General features: G+C 45.5%; 1 protein-coding gene across 3 annotated transcripts in view; it reads right to left on the bottom strand.

Annotated features, from left to right (window-relative positions):
- The window catches only part of CDH13 (cadherin 13), a 1,040,036-nt gene that overhangs the window by 582,681 nt on the left and 440,539 nt on the right, over positions 1-16,816 (bottom strand). For all 3 annotated transcript variants that reach the window (XM_040443439.1, XM_040443438.1, XM_040443437.1), the window contains exon 4: positions 2,415-2,531. In XM_040443439.1, coding sequence (XP_040299373.1) covers positions 2,415-2,531 — 117 coding nt within the window. The remainder of the gene's footprint in view (positions 1-2,414; positions 2,532-16,816) is intronic.

Raw genomic sequence — 16,816 nt, 5'->3', positions numbered from 1 at the left:
ATAACCACAGTCTCTTCTTCATATGGCATTCTACACTCGTCTGATGTGCGATATTTATGCAGTTAGAGTTGCCTGACTCAGAGAGTTTGAGTGGGCGAGGAGGATGCGTCTCCCTTCTCCCCACCTCCCCAGAACTCTCTGAAGATACCTATACACTGTCTCAGAGCTCAGCAGAACATCCCTTGTTAGCTCCTGGTGTGGGGCTGATGACGGTGAGGCATAAGACATGAAGAAAAGGATAAGGTGAATGGATACAACCAAGCATGCACGGAGGGAAAAAGTTCCTTTAAGGGTATAAAGAGCATGGAGAAACCAGTAGCTGTTGCACGGCCATCCAGGTATTCCCAACCAGGTGGTGCTGATATTGTTGGTCCATCGCTACTCTGGAAGGAGGCCTGGTGTAGAACCCTCAGGGGTTCTCAACCCTGGCTGCACATCAGAATCACCTGGGATTTAAAAGCAAACTGCTGATGTGTGGTCCCCACTTCCTGACCAATTGAATGGATCTTGGGAGGCGGAGCCTGGCGTGTGTCTCTTAACTTCTCTAGGCAACTATGATGCACAGCGAGGGCTGAGACCACCAGACTTACGTAAACGTCTAAAGAGCAAGGATGCAACTGATGTCTCTGAAATGGTTTGGGGGCACAGCCTTGCAGCCTTGAGGAATCTGGTCCTTGGTGAGTGCCACTCTTGGCCTCAGGGACACTGACACAAGGGCCATCGCAGTGGTTAGGGCTGTCCACAGGGCAGGGCTCCTAAACCCCACCATCGCCCACTTGGAACAGCTCTGCCCCCCTTTGTCCCATGTCCCGGACCCTTGGCAAGGCTTTGCTTAAAGAAAGGCATCTTTGGCACAGTGGTAGCTTCAAATCTCAAATATGGTGATTACCAGGACACTGGATTATTGATGCCTCTAATTTCCAACAGAAATAGATTTCTAATGGTCCAAATTACCTTCACTTCTGGTCCAGGTCACCATATAACACCCCCTTTGGCAGATCTTTCTGTGCCCACTGCTCGTAACCACTCCGCTCCCACAAATCATTCCCTATGAGGCAGCCACAGGGTCTTTCAGTGTGCGCACACACACGCACACACACACACACACACACCCCAGGGAGAACCTCCAGTGGTCTCTTGCTGTGATACAATGAAATTCCCACTTGCCATGGTGTCTGAAGCCACTGTGACAGTCCAGATTCTCTGACTTTAGCTCTTACCACTCTTCCCCACTCACACTGCAGCCATCCAGATGTTTTGCTCCTCAAATACGCCTCGTTCCTTCCCACCTCTAGACCTTTGCATGTGCAGTGCCCTCTGCTAAGAGTGCAGCTTCCCCAGATCTTGCTGTGGGTATCCTTTTCTCACCCCTCCAGTCTCCATTCAAACACCACGGTCTCGGACCAGCCTTCCTGGCCATGTACATGAACACTGCTGTTCCTCTACTCCCTGGCCTTGCCATTTACTCTCTTCCCGAAGAGCTGTTTCCGCTCCTCACAGAATTTATTATCCTCTGCAATTTTCTTGTTTGTTTATTTCCTCATTGAAATATAGCCTCCCCACTATAATACAGCTCTATCACACTAGGGGCTTCTCTGCTGTTCACACCAATATTCACCCAGTCCCAATCTTGAAGTCTGGCATATAACAAGTGCTTCTTATTTATGTAACGAATGAGTAAATAGTTCAATAGCATCCAGCCATTAAGGTCATTCACTGAACTAACCACCACTGTTCAAATTCCAGGATGACCCAAAAATACGAACTGGTTTACATTTGATTCTCCATGTTGACTTTCCTACAGGGAGAGAATGTGTTGATGAAGCAACACCAGTATTTCTGCCCATTTAACAGTGAACATTTCTTCCTGGAAAAGTTATTCCCCTGATTCACACGACAGTGTTTTCTGGGTCTGGCTAGTATGATTTAGTTCTTTTGATCTTAGTATGATCTTAGTTCTTTTTAGAGAGCTGACCCAGGGTGCCACTGGACTTACACATTTGAAAATTAGGATCTAAATTAGGCCACATATCATACTGCTATACTGGTATGGTATGGTATGGCATGTATAGTATAGAATCTGGCTTGTTACCTGGACATTATCTTAAAAGCAATGAATCTATTAACCAGTGACATCTTCCTGACACAACTTTAGCATGTTTGTATGACACACAGCTCTCCAAAGCATGATATTCAGAGGTATTATTATTGTTGTTTTTATAAATTCCATTTTTTGTTTGTTTGATGGCTTTTGTCATTCTTCTATTGGCAAAACCATCTGGTTTCTTATCATAGAGGAATAGAGGCCAACTTCAGGAGGCCACCAAGACGGTCACAGTCAGCTTGCCCTGTGTATGCTTTCCTCCTTATTAAAATGTGCCTTTGTCATGTCATTTGTATTTTGTATGACTTACCTTGCCAACGTCTCTTGGGAAAGGCTGTCTCTGATTCTCTGGAATTAAAATGGGAGATACCACGATGGACCTCTTTTGTCTCGGGACAGGAGAAGTTCTTGCAAATTTAAATATATCCTAAAAGAGAAAAAACCCAAAATCAATCGACTAAATAGCCCCACGGAAAGGATGTATCACTCTGCTCTGAGATATGGTTCCTTTGTTGCGAAAGCATAGGGCTGTTTGGACATTGTTAATTTTATTCTATCAAACCTCATTAGCGTTAGCAAGTACATCCTTAGAATCATACTAAAGCTGACATCGTGATTCACAATGACTACCATTAAGCTCTTTAATCCCATCTTCTGAATCGTTCTATTCACAATGTCAGTCTTGATTTATACATCCTTCAGTGCTGGGATATTCCCGTTCTTAATCTGCCAAGTGAGGAGATTATGTACCTTGTCACGAACCCCCAGAACCCACTGAATATAAAAGCTACTGGCCTTATGGCCAACTGCAAGGTGTTTGCACTCATAAATGCGTAGGGAAGAAGAGGCAATTGCTAAATTCCACACTACGCCAGGCATTATGGAGACTCCTAGTCCATATTTTGTCAAGGAAAATTTGTTAATATTAGTGGGCCAACTGTTGGGATGCACCACCCATGCACTACACCCCCAACTTCAATGACTGGAACAACACTGTCAGGATTTCCGCCCTATCTGTAATTTAACTATCAATGACATACATGTGTGCAAACCAGGAAACGTTGTGTCATAATTTTAAATAAAGACCGGTATTGCTTTTCGTAAGAAGTAGGAAACACATGAAAATAAACACACTGGAGACAAAAATGAGGGTATTCGGCTTGAACTGGAATCTCAGGGGGGAAATCAGCTCCTCTTTCTAAAAGGAAAATAAGCAAGGGGGTAGTGGGGCATTAAAGCGTTGTTAGCACCAAGCTGAGACTTTCCCCTTGATCTGATCAGAGGACTGAAAGTGGAACATCATTTTCAGTATATAAACCAATCTCATTCAATGCCAGTACTAGCTGAAGTTATGTTATATATCATCCAAATCGTCTCGAACTTTGGATGACAAGTTCCTACCAAAAGGCGGCAAATGGTATTTAAATACCATCATTGATCCACACTCCACAAAACGATGTGTATATTTGCATGTGTGTGTGTGTGTGTGTGTGTGTGTGTGTGTGTGTGTGGTGTGTGTATGTAGTTTTAAAGAAAAATCTATATAAGAAAAGTCAAACAGGAAACAAGATCAGCTAAGGCTAAGAAAGCTTCTATCATCTTTCTCTAGATTTTGGTGGCAGTGTAATCTGATGGTTCTCTTGTGGAACAAAATCGGGCAATAATTATTTACCAGGAATCTTATACATGTTCATACGCCTTCACTCAGTGATATCACTCCTAGGAATACATTCAAATGCTAAATTCAAAAGGAGAATAAAGCTATATGCAGGCAAGTGTTCACCAGACATTATTTATAAAGGGTAAACATGGCAAACAACTTAGACATTCAACTGCAAGACAAGGTTGAATTTGGGTCCATTAGCAAGAGACACTCTTAGATGGTTACCAGTAATGTAGGTGCAAAGACCATGTTTTACCTCTAATACCACATTTGACTGCGCTCATAATCACCACCATAGACTACGTACAATCTCTTAAGTGTGCATTAGGCAACGTGCTGGGCACTTTACATGTGTTCACTCTAATATTTGCAATTAATATCTCTAGTAAATCTTGGTCTTTCTCAAACAATGAGGAATATCAAGTTTATTTAGGTGGCGGGGCTTGTTCAATTCACCTAGCTAGTAGAGGGAATATCTAGGATAAAATGTGTAGGGAAACACAGAATGCAATATTGGGCATCTTCTCTTATATAAACATGGAAGAATGATATTTAAAATCTCAATGCATGAGTGCAAATAAAACTGTTTGGTCTCTGGGAAGACAAAATAATTAATATTCAGGTAAAGACAGAAAACCAGAGTGTGTATATGTAATGGGGAAAAAGTAAGAGGGGTTAAAACAACAACCAATCCGGGGCGCCTGGGTGGCGCAGTCGGTTAAGCGTCCGACTTCAGCCAGGTCACAATCTCGCGGTCCGGGAGTTCGAGCCCCGTGTCAGGCTCTGGGCTGATGGCTCGGAGCCTGGAGCCTGTTTCCGATTCTGTGTCTCCCTCTCTCTCTGCCCCTCCCCCGTTCATGCTCTGTCTCTCTCTGTCCCAAAAATAAATAAACGTTGAAAAAAAAAATTAAAAAAAACAAAAAAACAAAAAAAACAACCAATCCACCCACCCAACCAACTACCACCAACAAAATAACCCGGCCTAACCAAGCAAAAGACAGGCTAGAAAAAGAGAAAATGAAATAGACAATAATAAGACAATGAAAAACACAGTGGATTATATTCACAGAACACTGACATATAACATCTGGGAAGATTCTGCTGGTTTACTAGGAAGTACCAAAAGAATAGAAAATATGTAAAATGTGTACAACATATGAATCTCATTTACAATAAAAAGACTCTTGAGGTTCAGATGAGAGAATGTCTCAGAAAGCCCTCTTAAAAGATTTAAAGTCCTATGCAAATATAAAGAATAGGTGATTTGGCTCTGTGACACAGCAAAAGTAGGCTTTAGTTCATTATGAGAATATATGTGCAAATGTGTCTAAAGTAATGAAAAAGCACACTGTGTCGTCAATAACAAACTTTCCATTGTTTGTAATAAAGGCCTTATTTGAGTTTGCAGGTCTGTGAATGGGTGTTATTTTTGTTCTCATGAGTACTTAGGAGGTCAGGCCCCTGAGTCCCCATTCCCACATCTGGTGTCCTTCTAGCTTATTATTAGCAAGTCAAGCCTGAAGTGGCCAGTCCATTTCCCCAACTCTCAAAGCAGCCCAGAGCTTAGCAACAAGCACAGCTATGTCAGCCCTTGGGTCAAAAATGCCTAAGAAAAGAAGCAGGAAGCTCTGAGCTCAAGATGGCAAAGTGCACGTAGAAGGGAACAGGGTAGAAGGTGGGAATGACTGATTTTAGAGATGTCTCCATGTGCACCAGAGTCCTCCATGGTGGGCATGTTAAGGAATTGCTGGGGCCAAGACATATTATGTCACCCAACTTTTCGCCTTACAATGGCGGAGACCTCAACAAATACTTGTTGTCCATGACCGAGCTTTTATGTCAATAGGTCCGCTTTTGTCCTTGTGATATATGTGTATATCTAACTGTATTTGTTGACAAAAGTCTACCTGTATACTTGCTTGCGTGTCTAACTTTGATCAGGTCTGTGCTAAATGGTTTGTTGGTATGCTTTGAAGCCATGTGTTTCCGAGTGACAGGGACCATGTAGGAGCCATACCTCTGATGTGACTGACAATCATACACTTTATGCATATCTAGACAGATGTGTTGTATAAAAATGTTTATGCCTAACTGTGTGTGTTTGTATCTGTCAGTCCCTCATGTGAAGCCTTTGAATGCACCAGGCTGTGGTTGTAACCTCAAGGAAAGAAAACAGAAACAGTGGGGATAAAAAAATGCGACCAACCTAAGAGCTATTTACAGAAGGAGAAGAGATAAGCTGTGGGGAAGAATGGCACATCAGGGCAAAGGGGAAGCTGTCCGATGATCTCATGATGTCTTTTTTTTAAATATTTATTTATTTTTGGAAGACAGAGAGAGAGTGGGGGAGGGGCAGAGAGCGAGGGAGACACAGAATCTGAAACAGGCTGTAGACTCCAAGCTGTCAGCACAGAACCCAGCATGGGGCTCGAACCCATGAAGAAGGGGATCATGACCTGGGCCAAAGTCGGATGCCTAAGCGACCGAGCCACCCAGGCGCCCAAAGACCTCATGACTTCTGATGTTGCCACTGCCAAGATAGTGGGCAAAGAGAAAAACAAAAAGACAAAAACGGCAGTTCTGGGTACAGGTGTTGCATGCTGTAGACAGGTAGACTTGAGGGGCTGTTGGATATCCCACAGAGATTTCTAGAGGAGGTATCACGAATTGTATTCGGGAGGGAGCAATGAATGAGGGAGAGAGTTATCACAATCAACCACAAACAAGGGTAGCAGGAAGGAAAGGGAAGGAAAGGCAAAGCTGACATCATCCACACTATGTCCAGAGGGAAGAGGCAGGAACTCAACCATTCACTGGGTTTCTGAAAAGGCCAGCGAAAGCCATAGAAAGATTAGGTGCAAAAAGGGAAAACCCAGAAGGATGAAGAGATAAGAATGTCAAAAAGGAAGGGGGACATGACCGTATCACCCAATGCAGACATCCCCTCCAACAACCCGAAAGCCACAAGGAGGCTGTCGGGCTTGACAATGAACAGGTATTGATTTTAGGAAGAGCAGCTTACCAGTGTGTTAGGGTCGAATTCAGGAATCAATGAGAAGTGAGGGCTTTGGTGCGGAAGGAAAGGAGAGCCTCGGGAAGGAGAGAAGGGACTTGGGAAGGAGCCTGTCAGTTCAAGGGGAGACCAGGAAGTGTGCTGGGCACGAGGAGGAAAGGGCTAGCGGAAGGAAGTCATAAGCATGGCTGCAGATGAGTGCAGAGGACGAGTGATGGGGGCAGGTGCCCCAACGAGGCGGGAAGGATCAGCAGCAGTGGGCCCAAGAGAGGAGGATGGAAACTGCTTTCCTTGAGGACAGAGGGAGGTTGAAGGGGAATTTCTCATCTGTGAAGGAAGGTAATCTGCCCGTGCTCCTGATTATCAGAATGAAATGAGAAATTGTGTGGGGAAGCAGTCTGTGCTCTGCAAAGAACAGCACAAAAGTGAAGGATGGGTCTTATTAATACCAGGACAGGGATGTGAGGAAATGAAGACAAGCCACTCAGTCCCTTTTACGAGTGAGTAATTCAGCTGAGGGTGGCCTAAGGCCAGATCTTAACGCAGACACACACGGACACACAACCGTCTCTAGATTTCCAGACCCGTCAGACGCAGGCACACTAACATCAAAATCGGCGTCAAACACAAACACTCACACGTGCACGTGTACACACCCACAGACTCACACATGCTCATGAATAGATAACCACGCAACAGCCACACATGACAAGCCTAAACCCAAGGACACACACAACACACACAATACACCTTCCTGCTTGAAACCGAGATGGTTTCCTCAGCCACAGGTGCACATGCACAGGCGTGTGCCTCTCATGGGAGCCTCCCTACAACCCTGAACTGGCTGGACAACGATCCCCAGCACCTTTGAGCCTGGAACAGAAGGAGGGCTGCGGCAGCCTCAACCAATTTCACTTCAGTCAAAGGGCAGAGCTGTGTCCTCGGGGAGACGTGATCTTGCAGGACTTTATTATAGGAGAATTGCACCCCTTCCCAGAATGTCCCTCCTCTCCTGCGGGCTCACCGGAGCCTTCGCCTTCCTTCTGTAGGGTGTTTGGGTTTACAATTCCATTTGCTTTCCTCCCTTCTTCTCAATCTCAGGAGAAATTGGCAGTGTCTTAGAAGCAAGGTTCACGCTCCCTGGGGGTGTCATGTCACACAGTAAAAAGAGCATGCTGGAAATAAGGGGGAGACCCCTGCAGCTGTGGACAGGGGAGGGGCTGGGGGGGGGGCAGGGAATGAGGAAGGAGGAAAGAAACGAAGACCGTGACCAGAGCAGGAAGAGTGGATTCGTATTCGTTCATTTATTCATTTCTTCAGAAACTATATGTGGAGCCCTTCCTCTCTGCAGTAGTAATTCTAAGCATCTGGGAAAGTGCAGTGTACAAGAGACAAGCCTCTCTCCCCATGGAGCTCAGATTCTAGAGCAGGAAGACAGACAAACAGAACAATGGCCCAGAAGCACAAACAAGTGGGAGGGGGGATAGTGAATGTGTGCAGGGCGGGTGGATGCTGACGTTTTAGACGGAGGGTCCAGGGGAAGGGCCCACAGGTGGCAATGAAGGATGAAGGAGGAGGGAGCCATGTGGGCACAGGGAGGAGGGACTGCCAGGCTGAGGGAGCACACCTGGCTTGTTGAGCTGAGGGGAGGCCACCTGTTTGGCAGGAGCACCTGAGGGGACTGGGAGGAGACCAGTCAGCGACCCAGTAAAGGGAATTCAGACACTGGCATGAAAGTGAGTCTTGGGGGGGAGTGCGGTTTAAGCTGAGAAATGACAGGAGCCCACTTACAATTAAAAAAAAAAAAACCCAGACATGTTATGTGGAGAACAGATTTACAGAGAGAAACATGACGATGCTTCTTTGTTGTGTTTCTTCCTTTTTCCAGCTCTGCCTTCACAGGGCACACCGGTCCCTCTGCAAACGCTGGTCTGAGTGTTTGATTTGGGGAAAGGCAGAGTTGGCGTCCCTCTGCCCTTACTTCCTGCAGCATCTTTAAGGTGTTTTTGAGGTAGAATTTAAGGACCAGCAAATTCACCTGTTTTTAAGTATGCATTGCAGTGGTTTTCAGGAAATGTACAGAGTTGGGCGGTCATCACCACCATCTAATTTTAGAACTTTTCCATCACCCTGAGCCCGGCCACAGGCTGCCACGAATCTACTTTCTGTATGCACACATTTGCCTTCTTGGGATGTTTCAGAAAAGAGAGCCACAATGTTTTCCACAGTGTTTTTGTGGACTTGCCACCATGGTGTGAGGGTTGTGAAGGAGGGAGGGATGTAGCCGATACCCAATGACTGGTAAGGGACCCGCTCCCCTCTCCCCAAGTGGGCCCACGTGCAGGGGTCACCCAGAGTCCCTGCTGGTCCCACGATGGCTGAGACTCCCGTTCCTCTCACCCCCCACCCCCCAACAGGTGCAGATGCCTCCTCACACCGGGATCCTGTCACAAGCTTTATTACCACAGATCCCACCCGTGACACCCATTAAGGCAAGATGCCCAGAGTTGATAACTACAAGGTCCAGATGCTCCAGGAGTGGAGGACAGAAAGCTTTTTCCAGATGGGGCTCCAGAGCTGGAACCCCACTCCAGGTTTTGGTTGTCACTGTCCCCTCCCACACCCAGCTGAGGCCACCCCAAGAAAGCAGTGAGGTTTGAGAGGAATCACCCTGTTCCCTGTACGCAGAACACACGGCCACAAAGGAGCTTGGACCTGTCTAGCCATGAGGATCTTCACGAGCCGACAGCGACTGGAGAACTGCTGTCTGCCTTTCCTTCTCTCCCCGCTCCTGTATTTGCATCAGGAAATAAATGAGAGGGAAAAACAGTACAAACTTAATAAAAAAGCCACAAGCTTCTGCCCTTGTTCTCTCTCTACTACTATTATAACTTCTGGGCAAAACTGTATGCTCAGAGCAGAGAATTCAATAAGGCAAAGCCTTACAGAAGCAGCATCCTCTCTGGAGAGGCAGGGAGTTAGGAGAGGGCAGTGCCAGGTGAGACTCAAACAGTCAACCTGGCCCTGTTGTGGACAGTCTTGTAGATGAAGGTGGGAAGGTCACATGTTCTTCCCAGACAGTGGGGAGCCTGGTTGATGCAGTGGTGTGATGCTTTGGGGTTTGAATACCACGTACAGGTTAAAGAATCCTGAAGATCATTCCTTTGGAGAGTTTGAAGCTTGCATTCCAAACTCTAGTCTCAAGGTCACAGAGACTGTTTCTTCCGCATCTTTCTAATCCAAAGATTTACTTGGCATCCTTGTCCTAGACTCACCAAATCTGCTATAGCAAATACTGACATTAATGGAGTAGGAGTGTACCAGGCACCGCGCTAGGCACACTGTAACAGTATCCCATTTAACCCACCCAACAACTCACAGGTAGAATTGCCATGCCTGTTCTCCTGAGGCTCAAAGGTGTAAGAGACTCACCCAAAGTCAACGCTGTTAAGCAAGATGAAGGAACCCTGACATCTGTGACTCCAGGGCCCCCTGCTCTAATCTAAGCCTGATGCTTTTTGTCTCCGCAGGCCACAGCTGGCGACCACCTTTACAGGGAGGTCCACGTCCGCAGAACAGAGTTCCTTGGCCCTGTTTACTCAAGTGTGCTTGGAGAATCACAACTCTACTTGTGCAGAGGATAGAGAGCAAATCTCAATCAGCCTTTGGCTAAAAGGATCAGCTACCTATACTGCAGGGGGACAGCTTAATTGTCTGCAAATTTCTGCAAATGAATGGAGCTGAAGAAATCAATCTCCAATTTATTCCATTCTTGCAGCTGATCTCCTTGTGCTGAAAGTTGCCAGGAGGAGGGTCTGTGCTTCTCCGCTCACATTTCGTATGCAATCAAATGTGTGGTTCAGCCAGCATTGCTGGACCTGGGGCGAGACTTAAAATTTGCTTTATTAACTCCTGGGGCTGAAGTTTGCCTACTTAAGGAAGAAACAATCAACAAACATCAGACTTTCAGCAGCAAATTTAGGAGGTTTGAGAGCCAAGATACTGATGAGAGCTTGCTTCATTTCCAACTATCTGTTTCCCGAATATTCTGGAGGCCAAATGTCAGCTGTGCTGTCATCTGCTGTAGGTTCACTGCACAGAGTTTTGATGACAATCAAATGGGGTGATGTGGAAATTGCCCATTCGTCCTGCAGAGATCACCCCACGGTATGGCAGCAGGCATTACATGAAGGAAGAGGGGGGTTGAAGGGGAAGATGATGGCTGGCGGATCCATAGGGTGGGATGAAGCCAGTCTGCTACTGTGAATTATGCCACACATGCTTTTCAAGGGTTGCTGGTATGCAGATGGGAGAGATGGATATAAGCCACTGTCTCCTAGAGTCCCCATGCCCCACACGCTTTTCTAGAAGTGATCTCCAGTGATATCAGAAACAATGTCTCCCAGGATGAAAGTCACCTACCAGAGACTTTGGGGATGGCCAATCTAACAAGTAACTTTGCAATGGAAGGACCGATATCACAGCCTCTGAATGATTAGCACCAAAGACGGAATAAATACCCCAATGTAATGAATATGACAATTATTTCCATTGCTATGTGTGGTTAGGGCAGAAAAGAAATGGCTTTGCTCAAAGAAGTCAATGGAGACAAGAAGGTTTCATCAGAAGGGTTTGTAATTTGAATGGTGCTTCCAGAAGTTCTCTGTCTAGCAGCCAGGAAAATCTTTTAAAATCTCCCCCTTCCCCTTACTAATTCAGTATTTGCTTCCCCTTGTCAAAGGTTGGAGCCTCCAATGCTGCTGAGGCCTGGGAGGGGGCAGCACGTTTGGCTCTGGATGACATCTCTGACCTTAGGTGCCCTCACTGTCTTCCTGGCTCTGCTTCTGCTGCACAAGCCCTATCGGGATCCACAGGTAAAAGCTTACCTAAGGGCTCTTCACCTAGCAATGCCCCCCTCCCCGCCCCTCTACTTGACTCTCTTCTACTCTCAGCTTAAGAACCACATCCCCAGGGGCGCCTGGGTGGCTCGGTCGGTTAAGCGTCCGACTTCAGCTCAGGTCACCATCTCGCGGTCTGTGAGTTCAAGCCCCGCGTCGGGCTCTGGGCTGATGGCTCAGAGCCTGGAGCCTGCTTCCGATTCTGTGTCCCTCTCTCTCTGCCCTTCCCCCGTTCATACTCTGTCTCTCTCTGTCTCAAAAATAAACAAACGCTAAAAAAAAAAAAAAAAAAATTAAAGAACCACATCCCCAGTCTCTTTGCTGCAGGGACTGCCTACTGTTCATCCTTCATCCAGAGCCCCTGTCTCAGCTTTTCTTTTTATTATTATTTTTCAATATTTATTTATTTTTGAGAGAGAGAGAGAGAGAGAGAGAGAGAGCGAGCGAGCATGAACAGGGGAAGGGCAGAGAGACAGGGAGACAGAGAACCCAAAGCAGGTTCCATGCTGTCAGCACAGAGCCCAATGCCAGGCTCGAAACCAACGAACTGTGAGATCATGACTTGAGCCAAAGTCAAATGAATGCTCAACCGACTGAGTGACCCAGGCATCCAAAGATCCTGTGTCTCCCCTTCTGCTCACACATTTCACTCAGCAGCATCGGTCTGTCAATCAATGTGCGTCTGCCACACAAGGCTCCTGGCCCCAGAAGGGCAGGCACTGTGTCACCCTAGTTTGCTATTATGTCCCCCTGTACCTAGCACAAGACCGGGCATATAGCAGGTATTCAAAAGGTATTTTTAAAATAGTTTTAAATGAAATAATAAATACATACATGCATACATACATAAAGGGTTATTATAAGAATTAGGACAATCTAGGTAATGAGCTTAGCACAGTGTCTGGTTCAGAGTATTTTCTCTGCAGTGGTGTCTAATAAGTAAATGAGCAGGATGTCCATGACTCTTCTTATTTCCTCTTCACCATGGAAATCTGTTCTATAACAACAATATTACTGCCACACTCAGTTTGGACTTTTTCATTCTAGAATTCTCATGGCTTTCTGAAGTAACTGAATCTATAGAAATTTTTGAGGGGCACCTGGGTGGTTCAGTTGGTTGAGCGTCCGACTTCGGCTCAGGTCATAATCTCATGGTTTGTGAGTTTGAGCCCCACGTCGGGCTCTGCGCTGGCAGCTCAGAGCCTGGAGCCTGCTTTGGATGCTGTGTCTCCCTATCTCTCTGCCCCTCCTCTGCTTACACTCTGTCTGTCTCTCTCTCTCTCAAAAATAAATAAACATTAAAAAAAAACTTCTAAAGAAAATTTTCAGAAGTTTCACCCCTTGAACCACTCAGTAGAAGACCATCACTTTCTGGAAGAAATGACAGTGAAGCTAAGATCTGAAGGCCAAGTGGAATTCATCCAGGTTCGAGGGACAAGGAAGAGGAAGAGTTCCGGGCTTGGGGAACAGCATGGAAGAAGGCACAGAGGCAGAAGATGGCCAAAGACCAGAAAGGTCTAGGGCTCAAAGAAGCCCCAAGAAGAAGCTGGAAAGAGAGAGCCAGATCCAGTCCACAGGATTTTTCTGAATCCCGAGGAACACAAGAAGCCACTGAATGGTTTTAAGCAGAAGTCTGAGATCTGACCTTGCCTGACACCACCGTCAGAGCTGAGGAGCCATTCCTGGAAAACACATTTTCTTAAGTAGGCTTTCTTTCCTGCTTTTTGTTACCCCGCAGCCATCCTTGTATTTAAAAAGTTGAACTTGAAAATGAGACAGAAGTAAAACAACAACACCCCCCCACACATACACATATTCTACCACTTGCTCTAAAATGTCAACTTGCTCACATTTGAATAGCGAGTTAAAAAATAAAATAAAAGCATATGCTTTGGATGAAAATTTGCCAAACCACACTTCCAAGATGCAGTTGTCTCCAAAATATTTCATGAATCTCCCAGGCACAATCACAACACAGATTGGGACTCGCTAGTTTCATTGGAGGTGAAAAATGTTTTAAACGTATTTAGATTCTTTAGTCAGACGTCCATTCAACCACGTGTGATGGTGATGGGGATATAATGGATACAATTTCCCTCTGTCTGCTCTGGCATTGATAAAATATTCATGTTAAATAGCTATTCTGAACACCTGGAGGCATCTTGGAGCGCTTTACAGATGGACTTGTTTTTCTAAAACGCATATGCATTCTTGCCTCAACAGCTGTACTAACTTCAGAATGCATTCTAGATGTGGGAGCACGTACCCCAGATCCCATGCTTTCTGGTCTGCATGAGCTCATAAATTTGTGAGTGGCCTTCAAAGAAAGCCCCCATTAGAAAACCCACATGTGAAAAAAGGATTCTTTTCAATTCGGTGGGTATTTATTGGGTGTTGGCTATGTGCTTTCCCCAAGGATGGTCCACAGTAAATTATACAGGACTATCCTGCAGGCACCCCAAACTCACATGTCCTAAACCAAATTGAGAAGCCTGCCCACTCCTGCCACAGCCCCCAAGAGCGCCTGCCTCCCTTTCTCAGAGTGAAAGATCTACACCCTGACATCCCATGGATGGCTTACTTCATTCCAACCATACTGTTCTCCCAAGGGGTTACCACCTCCTGAGGGGTCTCCTGGCATCCAGTCCTTCCATCTCTAGCATCACATTCCCTGCCATGATCAGCACATTTCCCCTGCTCACCTCTGGGTTCCTCATGACTTATCATTTCCTCTTACCCCCGAGCCCACTGACTGTAGAATAAGAACAAACAAGACCTCAACAGACTCTCCAGAAGCAGACACTGAGATAAAGATTTGAGAGCAACCAGAAGTTTAATACACTTTCTAAAGTTTCTATAATGAACCTATTCTACTTGGAATCAGGAAGAAAAAATGAATTCATTTACTCACAAGCCTGTATCACACAAACAGAATAGCATTTCCGTGTCCTTCCTTCTAGGTTTTAATATACTTTCTGCTTAAGTTGGAATTGAAGGGTCTGAACAATTTTGTACCTTGCTTTTTGAAGCTAATGATAAAAACCAAACCTCCTTCCCTCCTGTGTCACAGATTCTGTAAATGTAATTTTAGTAGCTGGACATCATGTGGCTATATCAGCATGCATTTAGCCATACCCCTGTCCTTATGCTCCTAAAGTTTCTGGGTTTCCAATTCTTTGTTATTATAAATAAACGCACCAAAATATCGGTGGATGCAGTTTTATTTGCTTGCTTGTTTGCTTTTTCATGCTAGCCTCGGAATGGCTGGCAAAAGTGGGATTACTAGGTCAAAGGTTATGAACATTTTGAAGGACCTGTGACATATTCCTAAACTACCTATCACCACCAGCAATGCATTTCACATTCTTCGGCAGGGCATTTCCCAAGTGGTACCATCACGTCTCTGGAGCCAGTTCCAACCATGTTGCTTTGCCCAAACATGCCATTTTCTGTCATGACTTTATGGCTTCGTTGGTGCTGCTCCTGTGGCTTAGACAGTCTTCCTCCCTTACTTACCTCTAGTCCTCTCTACTTGTCCAGTAACACACAGACACATGCACATGCAATGCACTCATGGTGCCTATTATACATTGTGTGTGCATTCTCCCACTCACTCATGGCGTCTATTATACATTGTGTGTGCCGTTCTCTGCCTCAATTTAGATGGAGGTTTCTGGATAGTTCCTATTAACTTCCGGTTTCTTCCGCCAGTCCCATTAGTATGCAAGTGCAGGCCTCATTCTCTAAACTTTAACAAAGGTTGGCTATTTAATAAATATTTACCTGTTTAATAAATGCTATCTAGTATCAGATGGAAAACTGATAATAGCCCTTTTCTTCTTTTCCCAAGGGAGTTTTTGACCTTTCCGTTCCTTAGGGTAACCTCCGAGAAGAACCTTGCATTTCACTTAACACCTGATGAATTAAATCATAAGGTTGGAAGGGACGCCTGTTCTCTCCCCTGCAGCCGAATCGCCTCATTAACTGGCAGAAGATGGTGCCGGCTGCGGATGTCAGTGGCACAGCCACCCCGCAATGAGGCTTGACCTCAAGTGTGCCTGCCTGCAGGAGAAAATGCACGCTCACAGATGTCACTGGGCTGTTGTAGGATGGAATCTGAGAAACCCAGTGTATGACTTTATCAAATATAAAAGCAGATGATTCTTTACTTTCTCATCTGAGGTAAAACCCAGCTTCTTAGGCCAAATCTTATGGTGATTCAGGGAAAGGAGGGCCCCAAACCAAGCTTCCCCAATGAGAGGGGTGAAAACAATCCTCCCCTTTGGAATGGCGTACATCTGTTTCAGAATCTGGAATGGGGGGAGGAAATGTGAAGCAGTGTCCTGGCATTTAAGGAAAGCAAGTACCCATTACCAGAACTCAGTCTCTGGATTTGGTGTTTTTGACATCCTTGTTCCTCCCATTTTTATCCCCTTGCTTTATTTTTGGTCATGAACTTCGTGATGTTGTGGCTGCAGACTCTAAAATTTGCCATTTCCCACGCTGGCCGCCAAAGCCAATTGCCTCCTTTGTCCAACCAATTTTTAAATATCCTTCACTACTGAAATTCAAGACTGTTTTGCTTAGGGAGTTATTCTCAATATTTAATGGAAATTTCTTCCCTTTCATTGACACCTCCCCCAAACTTCCAGTGCTATTCCTCTTCTCCTTTTGTTAAAGACATTTTAATTAAGACACCAGGGTTACATTAACCTACTTAAGCAGTAATCTGCCTTTTATGTGGCTCTCTTCAGTGAAGTCCCCAGTCAGCAAAGTGTCTCTCTCCTCCCTTTGTTCTGTGGTTTTCACTGGATTACAGATCCTCACGTTTTAATTCAGTGGCAACCACTATTCCACACTCTGCACTTTCCATGAATAAATGCAGCTTCACGATGATGCATGCACTGTCACGTGTTGCCCCACATCATTGATTACCACGGCCTTTGAAGGTTCAAAGGTGCGTCAGATCCACCAGGAAAGAGGGGAGAGAAAGACCACGTTTGATATTCTCCAACATCTGAGGTTTCCCTGGGCCCACAGGTTTTGATGTCAGGATGGTAAAACAACAACTCCTTGAAGAGAGGAGAGCGTGATATAAATATTCAGTTGCCATGCGATACTCATTCCATCTTAAAAGA

The sequence above is a fragment of the Herpailurus yagouaroundi genome, unplaced genomic scaffold (genome assembly GCF_014898765.1).
Source record: "Herpailurus yagouaroundi ecotype Mexico unplaced genomic scaffold, PumYag 190, whole genome shotgun sequence".
In the NCBI taxonomy this organism is placed as follows: Eukaryota; Metazoa; Chordata; class Mammalia; order Carnivora; family Felidae; genus Herpailurus; species Herpailurus yagouaroundi.
This window is presented reverse-complemented; position numbering and strand designations above follow the sequence as displayed.